The sequence below is a fragment of the Arachis duranensis genome, chromosome 4, assembly GCF_000817695.3.
Source record: "Arachis duranensis cultivar V14167 chromosome 4, aradu.V14167.gnm2.J7QH, whole genome shotgun sequence".
Classification (NCBI taxonomy): Eukaryota; Viridiplantae; Streptophyta; class Magnoliopsida; order Fabales; family Fabaceae; genus Arachis; species Arachis duranensis.
The window spans coordinates 121,346,603-121,365,148 of NC_029775.3; the positions used below are offsets into that span (position 1 = coordinate 121,346,603).

The 18,546-nt window shown below is 31.2% G+C and overlaps 2 protein-coding genes across 3 annotated transcripts; both read right to left on the reverse strand.

The window, feature by feature from the left end:
• Positions 1-688: 688 nt before the first annotated feature.
• On the reverse strand, positions 689-5,195 carry LOC107486904 (uncharacterized). Of its 2 annotated transcripts, none has more exons than XM_052261098.1 (5): positions 4,447-5,195; positions 4,254-4,309; positions 2,311-4,128; positions 1,697-1,808; positions 689-1,583 (listed from the first exon to the last, which is right to left on the reverse strand). In XM_052261098.1, exons 1-5 carry the CDS (start codon positions 4,592-4,594, stop codon positions 799-801), a joined length of 2,919 nt encoding a protein of 972 aa, XP_052117058.1. In that variant the 5' UTR covers positions 4,595-5,195; the 3' UTR covers positions 689-798. The 2 variants fall into 2 exon arrangements, with proteins under 2 accessions (XP_052117058.1, XP_020997020.1); XM_021141361.2 differs by having other exon boundaries at positions 690-1,589; positions 4,447-5,194.
• Positions 5,196-14,041: 8,846 nt separating this feature from the next.
• Positions 14,042-15,589, reverse strand: LOC107486902 (uncharacterized). Its single transcript, XM_016107475.3, has one exon. The coding sequence runs from the start codon at positions 15,063-15,065 to the stop codon at positions 14,169-14,171; it is 897 nt and encodes a 298-aa protein (XP_015962961.1). The 5' UTR covers positions 15,066-15,589; the 3' UTR covers positions 14,042-14,168.
• Positions 15,590-18,546: the final 2,957 nt, after the last annotated feature.

The window sequence follows — 18,546 nt, forward strand, 5'->3', positions numbered from 1 at the left end:
AATCCAGTGAAGAGACCTAGGAGCTAAGATGCCTAGTCCCTAAAAAAATATGAAAGACATATTACAATAATGACTTTGAAAAAATAAAAAATACTTTATATTAAATGTTTTTGTATGAGATCTTTTATTTTCAAATTTAGGAATGATATATTTGGTAATAACAATTTTGAAAAATATTTTGTATTAAGTATCTTATGTAATATTATGCTTTTCACTATAATAATGATAGGTTTGGACATATATAGATGGAGGTGGTTTTAAATTGCAATTACAGTTTGCCACTGCTTCACAAAGAAAGGTCTTATTCATCTCAGTAAAACAAAAACAATCTTTGATCTTTTATCTTTGATCTTTTATTTGATCAAAGAGATACTGCTTAAAGTAATTTAATACATTTATTTAAATTTATCTTTGATTATCTTTGCTATCTTGTTCTCTAAAATATTGCATGTGTAAGATCAAAATTGTTATTAAACATTCAAATAATAGTAATTTATTTCTTTTACATTGTTCTGACTTATTGATCATAATTGGAATTTGTCCCTCCTTGTTACCTAACAAATCATGCCAACAAATCATGTTCTAACATTGAAAATGACTTCTTTTAAAAAAAAATTGTAAAGATTGGAATAGATGAAAATGTTTAAAACAAAAGAGACTTTGACTTGTTGTCATTGATCTTATCAATTGGTTAGTTATGAATCACACACAAAACAAGCATCTGTATCTTATATTTATTTGTCTACTAATAATCCATGGATCCCCAAATGGTTTTTGTACAAAAATACATGTTGGTTCCTAACAATGACTATTAGTGATAGGGAGATAGATATTGCATGATGAACAATGCTGGTGTTTGCAACCTACAACAAGGTCTTGAACAATTTCATCCAACAAACTTTGAAATATGCACCTATCTATCATAACACCAGCCTCAAATGTTTCAATATCAAAATCTATCCATTTGCCCAAAGAGTAGCTCATTTCCCATTCTATTATTTCATCATGTTCCATCCCAGCCATGCTCCCCCATCTTTCGATCTCGGCCTTTACCTCCTGAGCCAACACCTTGGATTTCAAGCATTGCTGCAATTTAGTCCACCATAGCTTGAATCCACACTCAAGATAACGGCAGCAATTTGATTCTAGATATTCTATAACACAGTCAAAGAGGAACCCCTTAAGTTTGTTTTGATGTCTAGAATCGGTGCAGCCCACAAAGAGATTAAAATTTCTCCACATAATATCACTTGCCATGGTGTCCAGTTCGTCGAGGAGGAACCGATGAATTACAAGTTCCGGGGCTTCGTCCCGACCAAAGACGGTGTCGATTCCGATAACCAATTCAGCATTCAAGATAACATCTTTCATATGAGTGAGCTTGCTTCTTGTCAAACTTGGCCCAAAAGAATATAAGCTTTGTAATGGCCCGGGAATTTGGTTGACAAGATCAATCAGTAGCTCACAAACTACTCTCCCTTTGTTTGAAGATGTTGTTGCAGAATCTGTGAGTTCAGCATCATGTTCCAATTGTTCCAGCTGATCATAAGAGTTATTCATGGAGTAAGGATGATAACCCTGCCCTGAAACTAAACAAAGGATCGATCATAGGCATAAACAAGAGTACTCAACCCTGTAAATGCAGTGGTTAAACAACTTGACAAGACCTTTTTTGAAAAGTTAACACTCTTATTACCTGAGCTTTCATCCAAACTACTAGAAGAAAAGGAAGCTTCAAGAACTGATCCAGGACTGTGATGATTACCATTGCAAGAAGCTCCGAATATCCCTTCTTGTCTTGGCCCATTCTGATGAGAGTAGAAAAAAGAATGATAAAAGTCAAATAGAGATGCACTTTTCAGAAAGAATAGCACCAGGCTCAAATTGACAATAAAATAATCTCAAATAATTCCAAGTGCATTGGTTAACGTAAATTTAATGATGATATATATGCATTTCATGCTAGCAACAATAATCATACAAGGGACATGAAAGTCAGCAATGTGTATGCACTTAACCGACTGCATTTTCCTACAAATGCAATAAGTTAATATCTAGAATGAGTCTTTGGAACCAAAGTAACTCTGTTAAAGTAAGCTAAGAGGGTCATGAAATTTAAAATATGAAATTTTCTTTCCCCGAATGGCCGAATCACAAAATTCTGATATTGCGACCGATGCATGAACATAAGCAAAGAGCAAGCTATGCATATAATAAGAGAAGAAACTTATGGTAATCAAATGATCAGATGTCATGAGAAGCTAAATTAGAGTACAGTGAGAAAAAAAAAAACAAAAAGCAAAGACTTACATGAAACCGGAAGTTTTCATCAAACATATGACCATTGCAGCAAATCAGTCTCTCTGAACTTAGAGCAGATATCAGCTCCTGAAGAATCATTGCAGTTGATTTTTTTGATGGAGTACCCGTAGCCAAATCATAATCTTCTTGAGAAGTTAATTCTTTCAACTTTTGTTCTAGAAAGGCACTTAGCCCATCAACTCGCAAGGGCGAAGGTCTTTGGAAGCATGTCTTCCTCTCAATATTGTTGCTTATCTCTTCCTTCTCAGAATCTATGCCTGTCTTTTGCTTCAAATGAGAATTAAATGTAAAAGAAACCACCTCATTGGTTTTGTTGTCATTAACCTTCACTGTTTTCTCCTTACTGCATTGTTTACTTTTGATGTTAGCACAATTCCAGGAGGATGCGACGAATCCCTTTTGTTTCCCGACAAGTGCATCGGATCGAAGATTTCTCTGACTCACTCCAGCTGAACAAGGAGCTGTACTTTTACCTTGCATGACATTTGAGGTTCTTCTTTTTGTCTCTAATGTCCTTACATCAGACAAGGATTTGTTCTGACTAAAACTTGGTTTTTTCTCAAGGTCGAATTTGGAACTATCTACTTTGGTGGGTGACCTTATCCTCACTTGACCACTTAGGCTTCTATTCAGAGCAACAAAGTCTTTAGTCTCATTCACACTGCTTGTAGATGATGACATTCTTTTTACTCCTGTATTACTCATTGTAGAAGCAGATGAACTTCTTTCGTTGCTCAACATTCGTTCTTGTGTTTGCGGTTTGTGCTTTAATGTAGAGGAAGATGCATCACCCTCTCCAGTACTAACTGATTGGCTCGATGGGTTCCAGATATCTGGACCGTCACGGGGCACTGTCATTCTCTTGGTGATGTGTTTGTTACAAAATTGATGCACATTATCCATTCCTTCTTTCTCAGTAGCAAGAGACATGAGCTTTTCCTGACTTCTTAGAAGAACTATTTCTCTTTCTTGTTCATGAGAGGGAGAGGGAGAGGGAGTGAAGAACCTACCATTCTTCTGTGATGATACCACAGATGTTGTTGCAAACACATCTGACACAACAGGTAAAGGAACATCCAGCTTGCAGTCAACAACATCAACTAAATTACCACAATTTTTGCAAGAAGTCTGCCCCATCAAAGGCTTGGCTGTGCTTGCATCATAGTCAAGTTGATTTTGCATAACGGCCGAACTAGGCCCCTCACAATTTGTCACATTGCTGGTTTTAGGAGGAAATGCCGAACCATGATATGTGAGAAGAGAACCTTTAGCTCTGCTTCTAGCCTGTAATCCAGGTTCCAAAATTCTAGTAGCTGCTCCTATCAACCTAGAGCTTCGAGAGGCACTCTTCGTTGAAGGAATTCTCGGGCTCATCAACTGAGATGCAAGCTTTGGATGGTGATGATGATGATGATGATGATGATGATACTTTCTTGCTCTGGCCAAAACATGCTTAATTTGCAAGGCCTCGGCTCCAAACCTCGTCACTGCCCGTCTCTCATCTGTACCGGTCTTCTGAAGCTTCTCAGGTCTTGAATCATGCTTCATAACCACTATTTCCGAATCCATGCCTTGCCTATCTAACTCACAATTACTCTTACACTCCTTCTCATTATCACCAAAACCATCCAAATGCAAACCTTTCTTGGACTTATCACGCTTTGAAGCCGGAATAGATTCTAGGCCCATCAATCTAGCTACCAGACCGGGAGCTCGCATTTCACTCTTTTGTGGCACTATCACCTCAAAGCCATAATTCCCACCTTTCTTGGCACTTGGGAAACCTCCACTATTCTCATTAGCAATCTACAATTGAAACATAGCCACAACATTATTACCCAACAAAAGAATAAGATCCGAAAGTAAAAGTAACACAAATCACAAACACTAACACAAGCCATCAAGCATGAGCTATATATATAAAGCCTTACCAAGTGGATCTTGGAATTTGGCATTTTTTCATCTCCCTTAAACCTTTTAGCACGAGCTGATACACTCAACAAAACAATAACAAAGGTCAAAAAAAGAATCATCGGTTTCCACAAAACCAAGTTTGTTGGTGACAGAAGAATTGGAGTCAAAACAAATATATATAATATAGATTGAGGACACAAAGAAACTAACCAGGAGGCAGAAGCTTCTTAGAGAAGAGCTTCTTCTTTGCAAGCTTCCTCTTCCATTCAAAGAGCTGAAAGAAAATGCCAGAACAGCCACCTGGCTTCTGTGCCTTCTTCTCCGCAATGGCCAAACATGAAGAAGTAGAATCACTCATTCCACCAAATCAAACCAAAAAACCCAACTTTTATTTAGAACCAAAAAGAAAAGAGCAAACTTTTAGCTCTTAAAAACTCTCTCCACCAAGAGCAACTTCACATTCTCTCACCCCACAAACCCAGAAAAAAAATCATATCTTTTCTCCATAACCATAGCACAAAAGTAACCCCATTTGAGAAAGCAACAAAAGAGTTGAAATAATGTCAGGAACCAGAAAAGACACGGGAACAAACCCCTGCAAAAACCACTGTGCTAGACTGAGCAAGAAAGCAACCATTGATGGGGATAAAACGACGACGGAGCTGGACCCACCACCACCACCACCGTAGTAAGCAACAAAAACAAACACATAAAGATTGAAGTTACCACCGAATCATGCAAGGATCAAGAGGAGACAGGGAAGAAGAACAACTAGTACTGCATAACACTAGTGAGTGAGTGAGTGTAGTCGATGATAGAGATTGTGGAGAGAGAGAGAGAGGGAGGTGCGTAGGATAAGAAGGAAAAGGAGACAAGAGAAGAAACAAAACACACCACGCGCATGCCGAAGCATTGGTCAACTCAAAACAATGGAAGCTGCGAAATCTAAACAATATAGGTAGTAATAAAGAATAGTATTACGTATTTCGTAGTATTAAGGAGTATGAGACAAGAAACGAAAACACAGGTTTTGGTTCGATAACGTTGTGTCTACGTCTTCCTCTGTTATTGCGCGCGAGATTAAGGATCCTTTTCTTTTCTCTAAATTATTTAGAGAAAAACCCAAAATAACCCTCGCAATAACTTCAAAAGATAACGAAATTCTTGATAAAAAAAATATCAGTTCGATTCTTAAAATTTTTTTTTATGGGACTGATTATTTTCTGTGTTAAAAAAAGTTAATATTTTTTTTTGTACAAAAACTAATCAATCCTAAAAGAAATCAGAAATTGGGTTGGATATTTTTCTTTTCTTAAAAGCTTCGTTATCCTTTTAAGATAATTGTCAGGAGTCGAATGAAATATTCACTCAATTATTTATATTTATATTTGGATCATTAGTTTTTTTTTCTCTCTTTAAATTTTTAATACTTGATTAAAACAAGAAAATGAATCTTATAGTGCTAGTACTTATTTAAGAAAATAAACAAATACTAAATTCTAGAGTTAATTGAACGAATTTGTGAAAATATTTATATGGATTTTCAATTTCCCATGTTCTAGTAAGTAGTGTTTAAGTTGAAATTTTTTGGAAGTCACGCGCTGTCGGTGAGGGTGTGAAGTAGCAATATTAGTAGAGTTTTATTTTTGAAGTTGAAGGAGCAAAATCAGTGGTGGATTCAATGTTAAACTTTGTATGACATATAAAGCCCCCAAAAGGATATTAATCATACTACACTTTTCCTTCCTTTCCACCATTTTCCTCATTACTTCTTTGCTTTCCATCAGCAAAAATGTGGTAAGTGGCAACAATGTATCTTACAATCATCATCACATTTTCTCAACCTTTTCTAGGGCTAAAATCTAAGAGAGAAAGTATAGGAACAATAGAATATTTGTATAATGTGTATAATAGAAGTTTAGAAATGTCCGATTCAGTATTAGAGATATAATCATTAGTGTTACCTTTTTCTATCAGCTTAAACTTTTGAGACGAGTGGTATCATGACATGCTATCAAAATTTTAAATTTAAAATATCTACAAATATTCTATTGACTCCCTAGCAGAACTCAATCTAAAATAATCCGCCTTAGAATCTCTGAGCTAGACAATAATATTGCATGATAATATATGTGATTAACAAAATTACATGATAATCTCACAAATTCGATTCCTATAAAGTTATGCAGTTATTTAAAAAAATACGTTAATTTACATTATAAATTACCTTTAAATTAAGATAATGAGACTCAAAAATAATAAATATTATAAATTTAAAAATAATTAAAACATTAATTTATACTTTTACTAACATTATCACTTTAATTTTTTTTCATAAATATATAATCTCTTATATAACACATTTCACATACATTACTCATGTAAATTTTTTTAAGTGTTAATCACTCAATATTTATAACATAATATTTCTCTTACTCATTACACATTGTTAAACAATATCTAATAATACTATTAAAAATATTTAACACATGTGACAAATTTTTTGGTATACAAACAAACTAATAGTACACGTTAGCAAGAAGTTTATCAAAACATCAATTTAACTTGTGCTAATATTTTTTAGCAGTTAACTTAAAACATTAAATTTTTCAGTGTTTCAATATGTCTATTTTATACAGTTACTCGATGCTCATACTTTGAGCTCAAATCATTAGCAATATAAAAAATATATATATATGAAATACACGTGAATTTCGGTGGACCCCTCTCTTAGGGAAATTGGCAAAAAACAGTAACGAAGGTAAGATAATGTGAATATCAATGTAAAGAGAAATAGAACTATTGTCACATGATGAGAGTGGTTCGTATAAAGTGACCTTTCACCAATTATAGTTCTTTAACTTCAATAACACCAAACGATTACTACCTTTTGCATAGTACTAGTAGTTAATTTACGAAATAAAGTGAAAGGATTTAATTAATTACTATCTACTTTTTCGATATTCCTAAGAGTAGGTGACTAGATTATATTAGATAAACTGGATTGTGTGTCTTTAACCATGAGAAAAATCTACAGGAAATAGACGTTGGATTTTGTTATTTTGGTCTTTAGAAAATGATATATCAGCTTTCATTGTCACAAAACGAAAAAAGTTATAGGGAATCGGCAAGCATCAACAGGAACCGCAGGATGACGTGGAAACTTTTATCAAAATTCAGGCATGAAGACAAAAGTGAAAAAAAGATGTTTATTCTTAAAATAATATTAAACATATTTTTTTAAATAATAAATTAAATTAATATAATATATATGATAATTATTACTTGAAATAAAATATAAAAAAATATTTACTTATTTATTTTTTTATTTTTGCGGATATGCAAATATACAGATAATTATACAAAATTTTCAATTCAATTCTATTAGTGTGCGGATTCGATCCGATCCAATAATCTTATGGATCGGATTTATATCCGCATTTTTTATTGAATTCGAATAAAAAACTGCGAATATGTGGATCAAATTTGATTCATGAACATTCTTATTTATTAGTATCTATTATGAAATAATCATGTTAAATATATACTAAAAATAACTATACTAATATAAAATATATATTAAATTATAAAATATATCCATGATATAATTTTGATGATTGATTTTAATATATAAATAATATTTTTTATAAAAATACGTGGCGATTAAACACCAAAACCATACAAATAGAGAATCATGAGAATGCAAGGGGAAATTGTATATTAGGTAAGTGCAATGAGTATGCAAGTATTGGATTATTTCTCCAAAAATATTATTACATTACATCTTATTACCTTGGTCCTCTTTTAAAAACTTCTCATGTTAGTACTTAGTAGGTTGTAATTACTAATTAGTATTAATCAAGGTTAGACACCAAATAAAAAAAAAAATCAAGGTCTTTTTTTTGTGTCAAGAGTAAGTAACATAAATTGGGTGGTGGCAAAACTTCCTTCTTCAAGTGTTTTGGATTAGAAACTTTCCATCTTTCTTTTTAACTAAAAGAATACTTGTGTACGGTTTTGGCCCAAAATTGATAATTGATGGAAACGGTGTTTTTGGGAAATGGGCTTCATGAATTAAAGAGTTTATTAGCCTTCATGATCCGGTGAAAGTTTTACTTAGTTTAATCCTGGCCCAATATTACCAATCAACAACTATAGTGTAGTTAGTATTTAATTTACTTAGCCTTAAAAAGAATTCTTTGTAACTATAATTAATAAAATATTAAATAAAATAAATTTTGATTTTTTTTTATCTTCATAGTATTACGGTTATCCTTTTCCAGTTCATATTATAGATTATTTCTCTTAAAATAATTAAGAGATTTGTCAAAAATGCTTAAGAATTAATTAGGATTAAATATTGTTTTGATCCTAACGTTGAGGGTTAGAATTAAAACCGTTCCCAACGTAATTTTTTATTTAGAATCATTCTTAACATTTTTTTGTATTAAAATCGTTTTTTTAACTTTTTACAAACAAAAATACCCTCCATCATCACTAGCACCTTTACCATCACCACCACCACTACCTCCCTTACTCCCATTAAATACTAATAATCAGCTTCAAGAACACCAACAATAACATATTTAAATTCAGAAACATCAACATCAAATTCAATAACAAAATCAATCAAAAAAATAATAAATCAAAATCAGAATCGAAAACAAGAATCAGAAGCAGAAGCAAATAAGCAAAGCAGAAGCAAAAACGGACAGACGCAGAAGCAGAAGAAGAAGCAAATGCATCCGGATCTCAAGCGGTAGCGGCGAAGGCTCGACCACCCATCACTAGCGGCAGCGACGGAGCGTGCGACGGCGGCTAAGCAGATCGACGATGGTAGGAACCCAGCTCAGCCTCGGATCACTCTCTCCTTCGCGTGCCGCCCTCCTCGCATCGAGCTCCCCTTTCCGGCGACGCACTCCATGGGGGTAGAAGCATGCATGAACGATGGCGATGTCTTCCTCTGTTCGCAGTTCTGGCGGCGGCTCGTGGGCGAGCCAATGACGATGCAGGTGTCGCGATGATGGCAGCGGCTATGACAGCGGCCTCCTCCCCTCCACCGGCGTTCTCTCTCTCTTTTTCGGATCTCCTCTCTCTCGCGTCCTTTCCTCTCCTCTTCCCTCCGCTGTCCTTTTCTTTAAAAAAATTATAATTTTTTTGTTAGAATAGGAATAATTTAGTAATAAAATAAAAAAATTTATTAAAAAAGACATTTTAATATAAAAAAAGGTTAAAAATGATTCTAAATAAAAAATTAATTTCAAAACGGACCAAAACAATACTGATTCCAATTAATTATAAAACTATTCCCATATTAAAAGCAGACAATAAATCCTTGTCAAACATAATATCAAGGGTCTCCAATAATAGAAAAAATAATTGTTAAAAAAATTAGAATCTTTTGGGTTGTGATTTTATTTTTGTTTTTTATTTTTAAAATTTTATTAAAAAATAAAAATTTAATTCATCTTTTAAATTTAAATAGTTGTATGATATAATATTAAAATTTAATTAAAATTAAATTCTTATTGTAAAAAAAAATTAACTTTTCAAATTCAAAGAAATTATTGCCTAATGCCTACAAATATTCCTAGCAAAACCGTATATATTAATAACAAAGAATATATTTGGATAAGAGAATATTATGATGATATATATATGTCTACTTTTACAACTCATCACCTGCATTTGTCATATGTGCGCACATGGCATATTGTACTACCAAAATAAAAACACTATATATGTTTTCTTTGTGAGAACGATATGCTTCCATAGATTAACCTTATGCTTATATATATGATGCTTATTTTGTATCATCTTGAACTTTGGAAAACAAATTGGAAATTTTATGTTATGTATGTTTTTTATTGTAACTTTAAATTTGTGTAAATTGACTATTTTGATCAAATTTAACATTCAATTTTTTTCTACTAATTAAGAGTATATCTACATTATATTGGAATACATTAAAAAAAAGGATATGCATAATTTGTACACAATGTACTTGGGAAGATGAATAAAGAGCACATGGTGTTGGTCTTGAAGATGGGTAACAAAAACCTGTGGCCATATAGTGTTTGCGTCAAGGAATTGGATTTTTGATGGTCATCCATGCCCTACACCTTTTATTTATGTTGCTTTCTACAAAATTAAATAATTTTATAATTCAAATATTATTAGTGTGGTACCCTTCACTTGCGTTCTAAAAAGGGTTCTCCACTTCCACCACTAGAGTGTTAATTAGGACCAATATATGATGTATAGTTAGTACCCTTGAGATCATATGGTTGTAATTCTCAACTTAATTAATTACCTAACAAAAGTTTTATATATATAATTTAAGTACAAAATTACATTCAAATTAATCAATGGAATTTGAGTTAGTGGAATAGTTAGTTTAATAGGGTACTTAAACAAGGTGAAAACTCAGGTGTATTCAATTTCACGTGAAGTTGACAGTTGAGAGTCATTAGATGATTTTCAACTATCAACTTCACGTGAAGTCAACTGCAACTGAGTTTCCATTTTTAAATAAATATAAAAAATTTGAATCTTATTTTTGTATATAAAATATTTTATTGATCAACAACAAACATTTAAATTGACTTAATAATAAAAATAAGGTAAAAATTCGTATAAAGTTATCTTCATTTCATACGAAAATAATATTTGAGAATTATTAAATAATTTGATAAATTTAATTAAATTATTATCTAATAATTTTTAATTATAAATTTTACGTGGAAATAATCGTACCTGAATATTCACCTATAAATAAATTGTCATACAAGATGAAATTTCTCTCTTTGAATTAAAAACCTTAACAACTTTTTAGTTAGTTCTTTATTGGATTCACTTGAATTTAACACTATTGGATGCTAATAAGAGGTGGCTACTATGCTGAATGTAACTGCCATGCTTGACTACTTCAGTGTGTGTATGGGTTTGAATTTCAACAACTATTGCATCATATCATTAATGATCAGCTTTAGTGGTTGGAAATATGGCAAGAAAGTTTGTGCCATGCATGCATTTTGACATTTTTGGTCATACAACTTTTTATCCTACAAAATGTGGATTCCATGCAATCATGTTCAGTTCTTCTTTACCGTCTCCGTGCGTAATTAAAATATCTCTTGACTTGGAAACTTTCCTCCTCATGCATCCAAAGGGACTCAGAATCCAAGTTTGAAAAACAGGGAAAGGGTATTTATTACATCTCTTTGGAACGGTTAACCATCCTTCACTACTTTATAAAGTCATCAATATTTGTGAAAATGATGATACTATATATATTATTAACATGAGATTAATAAAATGAGAAGTCTTTAATCATTTGGGAAAACTTTGAATTACATTATTATCCTCTCCATCATAATATTTAGGAAAAGTAACAAGGTGTTTTGATGGAGTATATTAGAACCTAAGGTAGCTAGTATTTATTAAAGAGTAAACCGAAAATTACATCTTTAAAGATTTCGACTTCGAATTAATTAGTTTTTGCAGAAAAAAAAAGTAACAATTAGGTCTTTCATGATATTAAATGGTGAAAATGTATGTCCTTTCTACAAATAGATAGTGCGAAACGAAATGAAGTTGCTCGTATATTTTGTTATTTATAGTGGTATGTATCCCATTAATATTGCTGTTACATGAGTATAGAAACGATGTAATTTTAGACAATGAAGCATTATTATCATTTGAATTTTTAACTGCTCTTTATTTACCACAAATACTACTAAAATAGGTAAAGTTTCATTCCAAAAACTATTATTTACATGATAACTTTTTATAAATAGATACATCACAAGTTAACAGTGTATATAAGCACCGTTTTTAAATTTTACATGATGAATTAATAGAAAGACGTAACATGCCCATTATTTATTATCTTAAAAGATCAAATTAATTTTTTTTCAAAAACTAATTGATCGAAATCTTCAAAAAGACCTAATTATCACTTTACTCGTTTATTAGCAATTCCCTCATGGGATGGCTCATCAGCAAAGTGAATGAGAGAGTGACATTACACTATCTAACACCTTGGGACTAATAATTAATGAGTATGGGTGAAACTTAGCTTGACTCAACCACAAAGTTAACTAAAGAAACTTGTTATGTCTTCATAATGTGTTTTCATAACTATATACCCTAATGCCCTTAGCATGATTGTCATGAACCATTTGTACTGTTTGATAATAATAATATAATTAATGTGACATTGCATATATAATATCATTTATGCAAGATTTCCTTGACGAGACATGAGATATATCAATAATAATTTCTTTATTTTTCACTTAATATAAAATTAAGTGTGATTTAAACTATATATAAAACTAATGAATCTGCCGTCTCCTGAGACAGTTGGCAATGGTTGTTTATAGCTTCTAACTGAAGCTGAAGCTGACACAACGTGCATGCAACTACTAACGTAGGAACAAAAGTTAGCTATTTACGACGTTGTCTCCATTGAATTTCACCCAGAAATCTTTCTATGTATGCACTATATATAGCCATTTTATTTATTTATTTATTTATTTATGGCCAAGGGGATGTTTGTATATAAGGACCTGCAGCATAATTCTTACTACCCACTAGGATTCTTCTTAGAAGATATATTCTTGTTTAAAAAAAAAAAAATTGTACCGTGACAAATACTTTTTTTTATTAGTGGAAACTCAAGTGCAGTCGACTTTACGTAAAGTTGATAGTTGAGAGCTGTTAGATAGAAATTTAGTTAAATCAGTCTAACTATTTAACGATTCTCAGTTATTAACTTCACGTAAAGTCGACTACACCTGAGTTTCCACCTTTTTTATTTTTATCTTCTATTTAAATTAATATTAGTCAATTTTTCAATTTTTTATACTAAAAATATTGACTACTAGCCTTCCGCTTCTATAAAATGATCATGGTAATATTTAGGTAAGAAGAATTAATGTTTCACCATATCTAAATTAATTTTTAATTAATATATGCGAGTCTTGTTAATTAGAAAGTTCAACTTTCAATAATGTTGTACATGTTAAAAATTAATTTCCACGTCTAAAGTAAAAGCTTGTATAAATTTCCTCTAACCGCTTTACCTAACACTATTATTTCAGAGAATAACTTGTTACAGAGCTATTTTATCTAAATTAGGCATTTTTTTCTAGTCATCAAGAAGTTAATCATATAATCTTAGAGTAATCATTAAGAAACTGTCTAATGTAGTGATAATCTGGTAATCCATCACCAACAACAAAACAAGTAGAATTAACATTAGAAAAAAAAATGTAATCAAAATCAATATATTTACAGAATCTCTAGAGAACAAAAGCAGGGGAGCAAAACACAGACAAAGGACAAGAAGCCATGAAAACTACAATGATCTGTCATTTTGTGCCAAAAAGCATCCTACGTTACTTAAAAAATGCTATTCGTAAACTAAAATCAACCATGAAAATAGCTACTAATGTATTTGTATATAAATACATGTGTAATTTAATTTATTTTTAATATATATTTATATTTTAACATGTATTTTATTATCATATATGAGTTTGGTGGCTGATTTTAGTGTGCACATAATATAATTGTACGTTACTATCATCCTTCTAAATCACCTTTATCATCTTGTTTTCTTGATGCAAACCATTCACCTTTCAAAATATCTAACCAACTTATTCCTTTTTTTTTTCCAAATCACACACATGTTAGATAATACAAGAACGTACATAGTAAAAGAGAGGAATTAATTTTTGCTTCACACTTCATTAGCTAATAAAATTGCAGATAAGAAAAATATATAAAACAGACAGTCTGATGTATAAGCATTTCGCGTTAACGTATAATCCAGAAAGATTCGCAGCAGGGTGTAATGTAGGCTACCTAACCTGATAATTATATTAGGTTGGAGTACATAGAGTTATTGTAATGCAAATTAATAATCACTTCTTCTTGCTCTTATCTCTATTGTTGGAGAAGATTGAGGCCAAACCAAATAGGTTAGCAGAATGAACATTAAGAGCAGGACTAACAACTCTAACACTGTTGTTACCATAAGATCCATGATGATGATGCTGGTGATGATGATGACTCTTATTATTCAGTGGAGGCTTTTGATGATAAATGTTTGTTGGAGCAACAATAGATTGAGAAGAAGAAGAAGAAGAATGTTTGTGTGAATTTTGCTTTGTAGTACCTGCTTCCTTTGACAATGGATTCCTCTTGGTGGTGTTGGATGATGATCCAGTTGAATTGCTTCTTGATAGAAGTGGCAAAGCGCATAAACTTCTTCTGTATCCATTCCCACAGCTGCTACTTCTCTTGAAGTTCCAAAAGGACTTTGAATCATTATTATTATTGTTCATGTATTTTCCTTCTTTTGATGAACCTTCTTTCTTCAAGTTCCTACTACTAGTAGAGCTAGAACAACCACTACTGCAATAATGGTGATTATGATCATGATTATGATTATGATTATGATTAACAGTAACACATGATTGTGGAGGCAATGGAGGAGGGTGTTGTGGTGCTAATTGATGATGACCCTTTTGATGGATGATGATGTTGTTGTTCTTCTTTGGTCCCTTGATTTCAGTGGGAATGATCCTTCCACCTGAGAAAAACTCATCCGCTGGAAAAGACTCAACAAGCTCAAAACTTTCAGTGACACAGAAATCAAAATCATTGCTTGATTCCAAATCAGAAGTTGTTGATCCAAAGGGGTGCTGCTCAACAGGTATCACATCAGATTGTGAGAAGTCATGTGAGAATGAGATTCTTGGACTCATTGATGAGTTTGAAGAAACCCCACAATTCTCTGAGCAAAGTTCAATTGCCATGTATGTATGTTTAATCCAAAAAATTCCAACCCCTTTTTTTTTGTGGAAAACAAATCTGAGTGAAGAACTCTTGTATGGGAACTGAAGCCTATAATGGCAAAATCTAAGACAAGAAAATGAAGAACTTTCAGCAGTAAAAAAAAGAAGGATTTAAATGGGGCCAAAAAAAGTTACATATTAGAGGACTAGTCAATTTTGGTTTGTAGAAATAAACCTAAGCAAGTAATGAAAGCATATGAAAGAAGGATACTACATATCATGAAAGGTCTCAAAAAGAGAGAATACCATAAAGGAGATGTGAATTATTATGAAAGGTAACAAATCAAGTATGCAGCTGCAACTTTATTTATTCTCAGTGGTCCAAAGTGGACAAAATTGGATCAGAGAGAAGGTGTGAGAAATTATATGCCTTCATTCTACCGTGTTGTTTCAAGGGATAGCTAACCAAACAGTAAAGACTTTTTATTTGTTAATTGAATCTGCATCGTTGTAAATTATGTGGAATAATAACAAAAAATAGGTTAATTAGTTGTGGATTATTATGTGGAATAAGGGACGTGTGGAGAGTGTTGTTGTTTGTTGAGAGTTTGATAAATGATAAGGATTAAGCACCTAATAAAATGTATCTAAATGCCGGCTTAGGTGTAGGGTAGGTAACTAGTTTTAAACAAATCGAAATTAAGCACCAGTAGATACTATAAGATTAATTAATTAATAGATTTATGCACCTTTAATAGATTCGTGGCAGCAGCAACCGTACTATCATTTGGTATTCAAAGACACAAAAAGATTATTGTTATTTTAGGATACTTTTTAATTAAGTAGTTATTATTATTGTTATTATTATTAACGAAGAAAGAGAGAGAAAGAGAGAGAGTATTTATGTTACTAATGGCGTGTGCGTACTGTTATATATCAGTGTCATGTAAACATCCAGGACCATATATATAATGTGTTTAATTTTTTATTTTTAATATATCTAGTAGTTTCAATAGATCAAATCAAATAAAAAAGGTAAAAAAAATTTTTTATGAAATTTGTTAAAAAATTTTAAAAAAATCTCTAAATTTTATTTTGTTTTAATAATTTTTTATTGAAAAAGTATGGGGAGCCAATGAAATATTTGTACATTGCATACAATGGAGGTTTAGAGAGTATTAGAGATATAACCATTAGTGTTACCTTTTTCTATCAGCGTAAGCCTCTGGGATAAGTAGTAAAGGTCTAGAATTTGATTCTTGGTGAACTCCAAAATCAGCTTAAGTTTTTGGGATGAGTGGTTTTATGACATGAGATGTTTATTATTCTTAGTACATGGATGTTTATTTTGAATATTATAGGTGATGTTCATTTTGTAATTTATATAGACCATTATATACATTATATAAATAAGCCATTGTCAGCTAAATTTTAAAAAAAATTTAGACTAATCCAGCAATAATATATGACAATTATCTCTGATTTACTTATATTAATGATTATTTTTATAAAATAATTGTTAAATTTGTCCTAAATTTCTTAAAAGATTAATCATAAAAAATATATTTGATGCAAATAATTTTTTTTTAAAATAATATTAAAATAAAATAAAATTTAAAAATATTTTAAAATATTTTAACAAAATTTAAAAATAAAAAATATACTTTACCCAAAAAAATAAATGTGATGATATACTTCATTTTGTGTGTTTAAAGTTTAAACGTGAAAGATTGGAATAATTCTATATATAGAAGCTAAGGGTGATTAATTTACCTAATTGGTTGATGCATGATAAGGGTGTGTCCACATAAAAGATCCTTGTTATCTTTACTGTGTTGGTGAATGGGTCCATTGTGTCCAGAGCCTGCAGTGTCTGTTTCTTGGTGTCTACTACGTTGTATGTGTCCAATCTAAGTGGTTTTTTTTTTTCACTCATAATGGTACCTTCTCCACCACTCACTCATACACTCACAATCATATCCATCAAAATCAAACCTATTACTACTTGTGATCCCAATAGGCATTATATATAGGTAGTTCAACATTAGGGTGTCGTTTTTTAAATGTATTCTAGTCTTAATTTTAAATAGATTAAAAAAAATCACATTTAATGAAATTTTGATTTATCTAAAGTAAATGATTGATACTTATTTTCAAACACGGCAGTTCTTGAAAATCTTAAATTCAATGCTCTATAACGTAATATTTGGTACAGAGACAGAGACAAAAAAATTAAAATTAAAAGATAGAAATTGAAATAAAATTTAGTATTCTTTTTTTTTGTTTCTTACGGTATCCCCCAACCCGACAGGTCAAGGACTAATTTGTCGCGGTACTGAGCTCCATTTAACGGTTTGCCGCTGGCTAATGGGTTGCTGCATGCACAAGGCGAGATTCGAACCCCCGACACTTGTTTAAGCGGACTAGTGAGCTAACCACTAGACCAACCCAACTTGGTTAAAGGTTAAATTTTAGTATTCTGTTTGGTACAAAATGGAAGATAGAAATTAAAACAAGAATGAAACTCTTATTTAATTTGTACAAAATATAAAATTAGAATTAATTAATTAAAATGAGGATATTTTAGGTATAAAATATTATTAAAATTTCAGTCTTCATCTCTAAAAATTTTAGTCTTCTGTGTCCTTACTTTTTAGACGTATTGAAATACTAAAATTTTGAAGACAGAGACAGAAATTTTAGTACCAGTCTCTAAACCAACAAACATGATACTCAATCTCAACCTCTCAGTCTCTGTCTCAATACCTCAAAACGTACAAACACTACCTACTACTACGGACATTCGTATTTATGTGTTAGACATATTTTAAATACGATATTCATCTATATTTATTGGATACGCATTTTTATTGTGTCTTAATAAATTTTTTTTAAAAAATATTTTTATATTATATATATATATGTCTCCAAATTTTATAAAATTTTAAAATTATTATATTACGTATTTTATATCTTATATCGTATCGTATCTCATGTGTGTTGCATCATCGATAGAACTGCTACTCATGACTTAGATTAGTTCCTTCCTAGTTTCTTACTGTGGCATTTTCCCTTTGTCTCTTTATATATATTGTCATATATATCCACTAATCCAAGTTTTGAAAGAGGAATCTAAAAAAAATTTCCGTATCGACAGGATTTTAATGTTTTATATTTACTGAAAAAAATAGATAGATGTTAGGGGTGTCCTGTGTATGTTTGTATGTTCAGATATATATAATAATAGCTATTCTCTTCACATTCTCACTAAAAAAAATTCAGTAGTTTTTGGATAAGTGATTACAAAATACTGAATAAGAGATTTGATAATAAAAAAAATTAAAATTTGATTCTTATTATCCTAAAAAAATAACTATACATAATTATATTTTAAGTCCGAAAAAACTCTTATAAAAATAGATCAAAGAGATAATTATTTATATATAATTATTTATATAAAAATAGATAATTATTTATATACCATCTTTTAAAATATAATCAT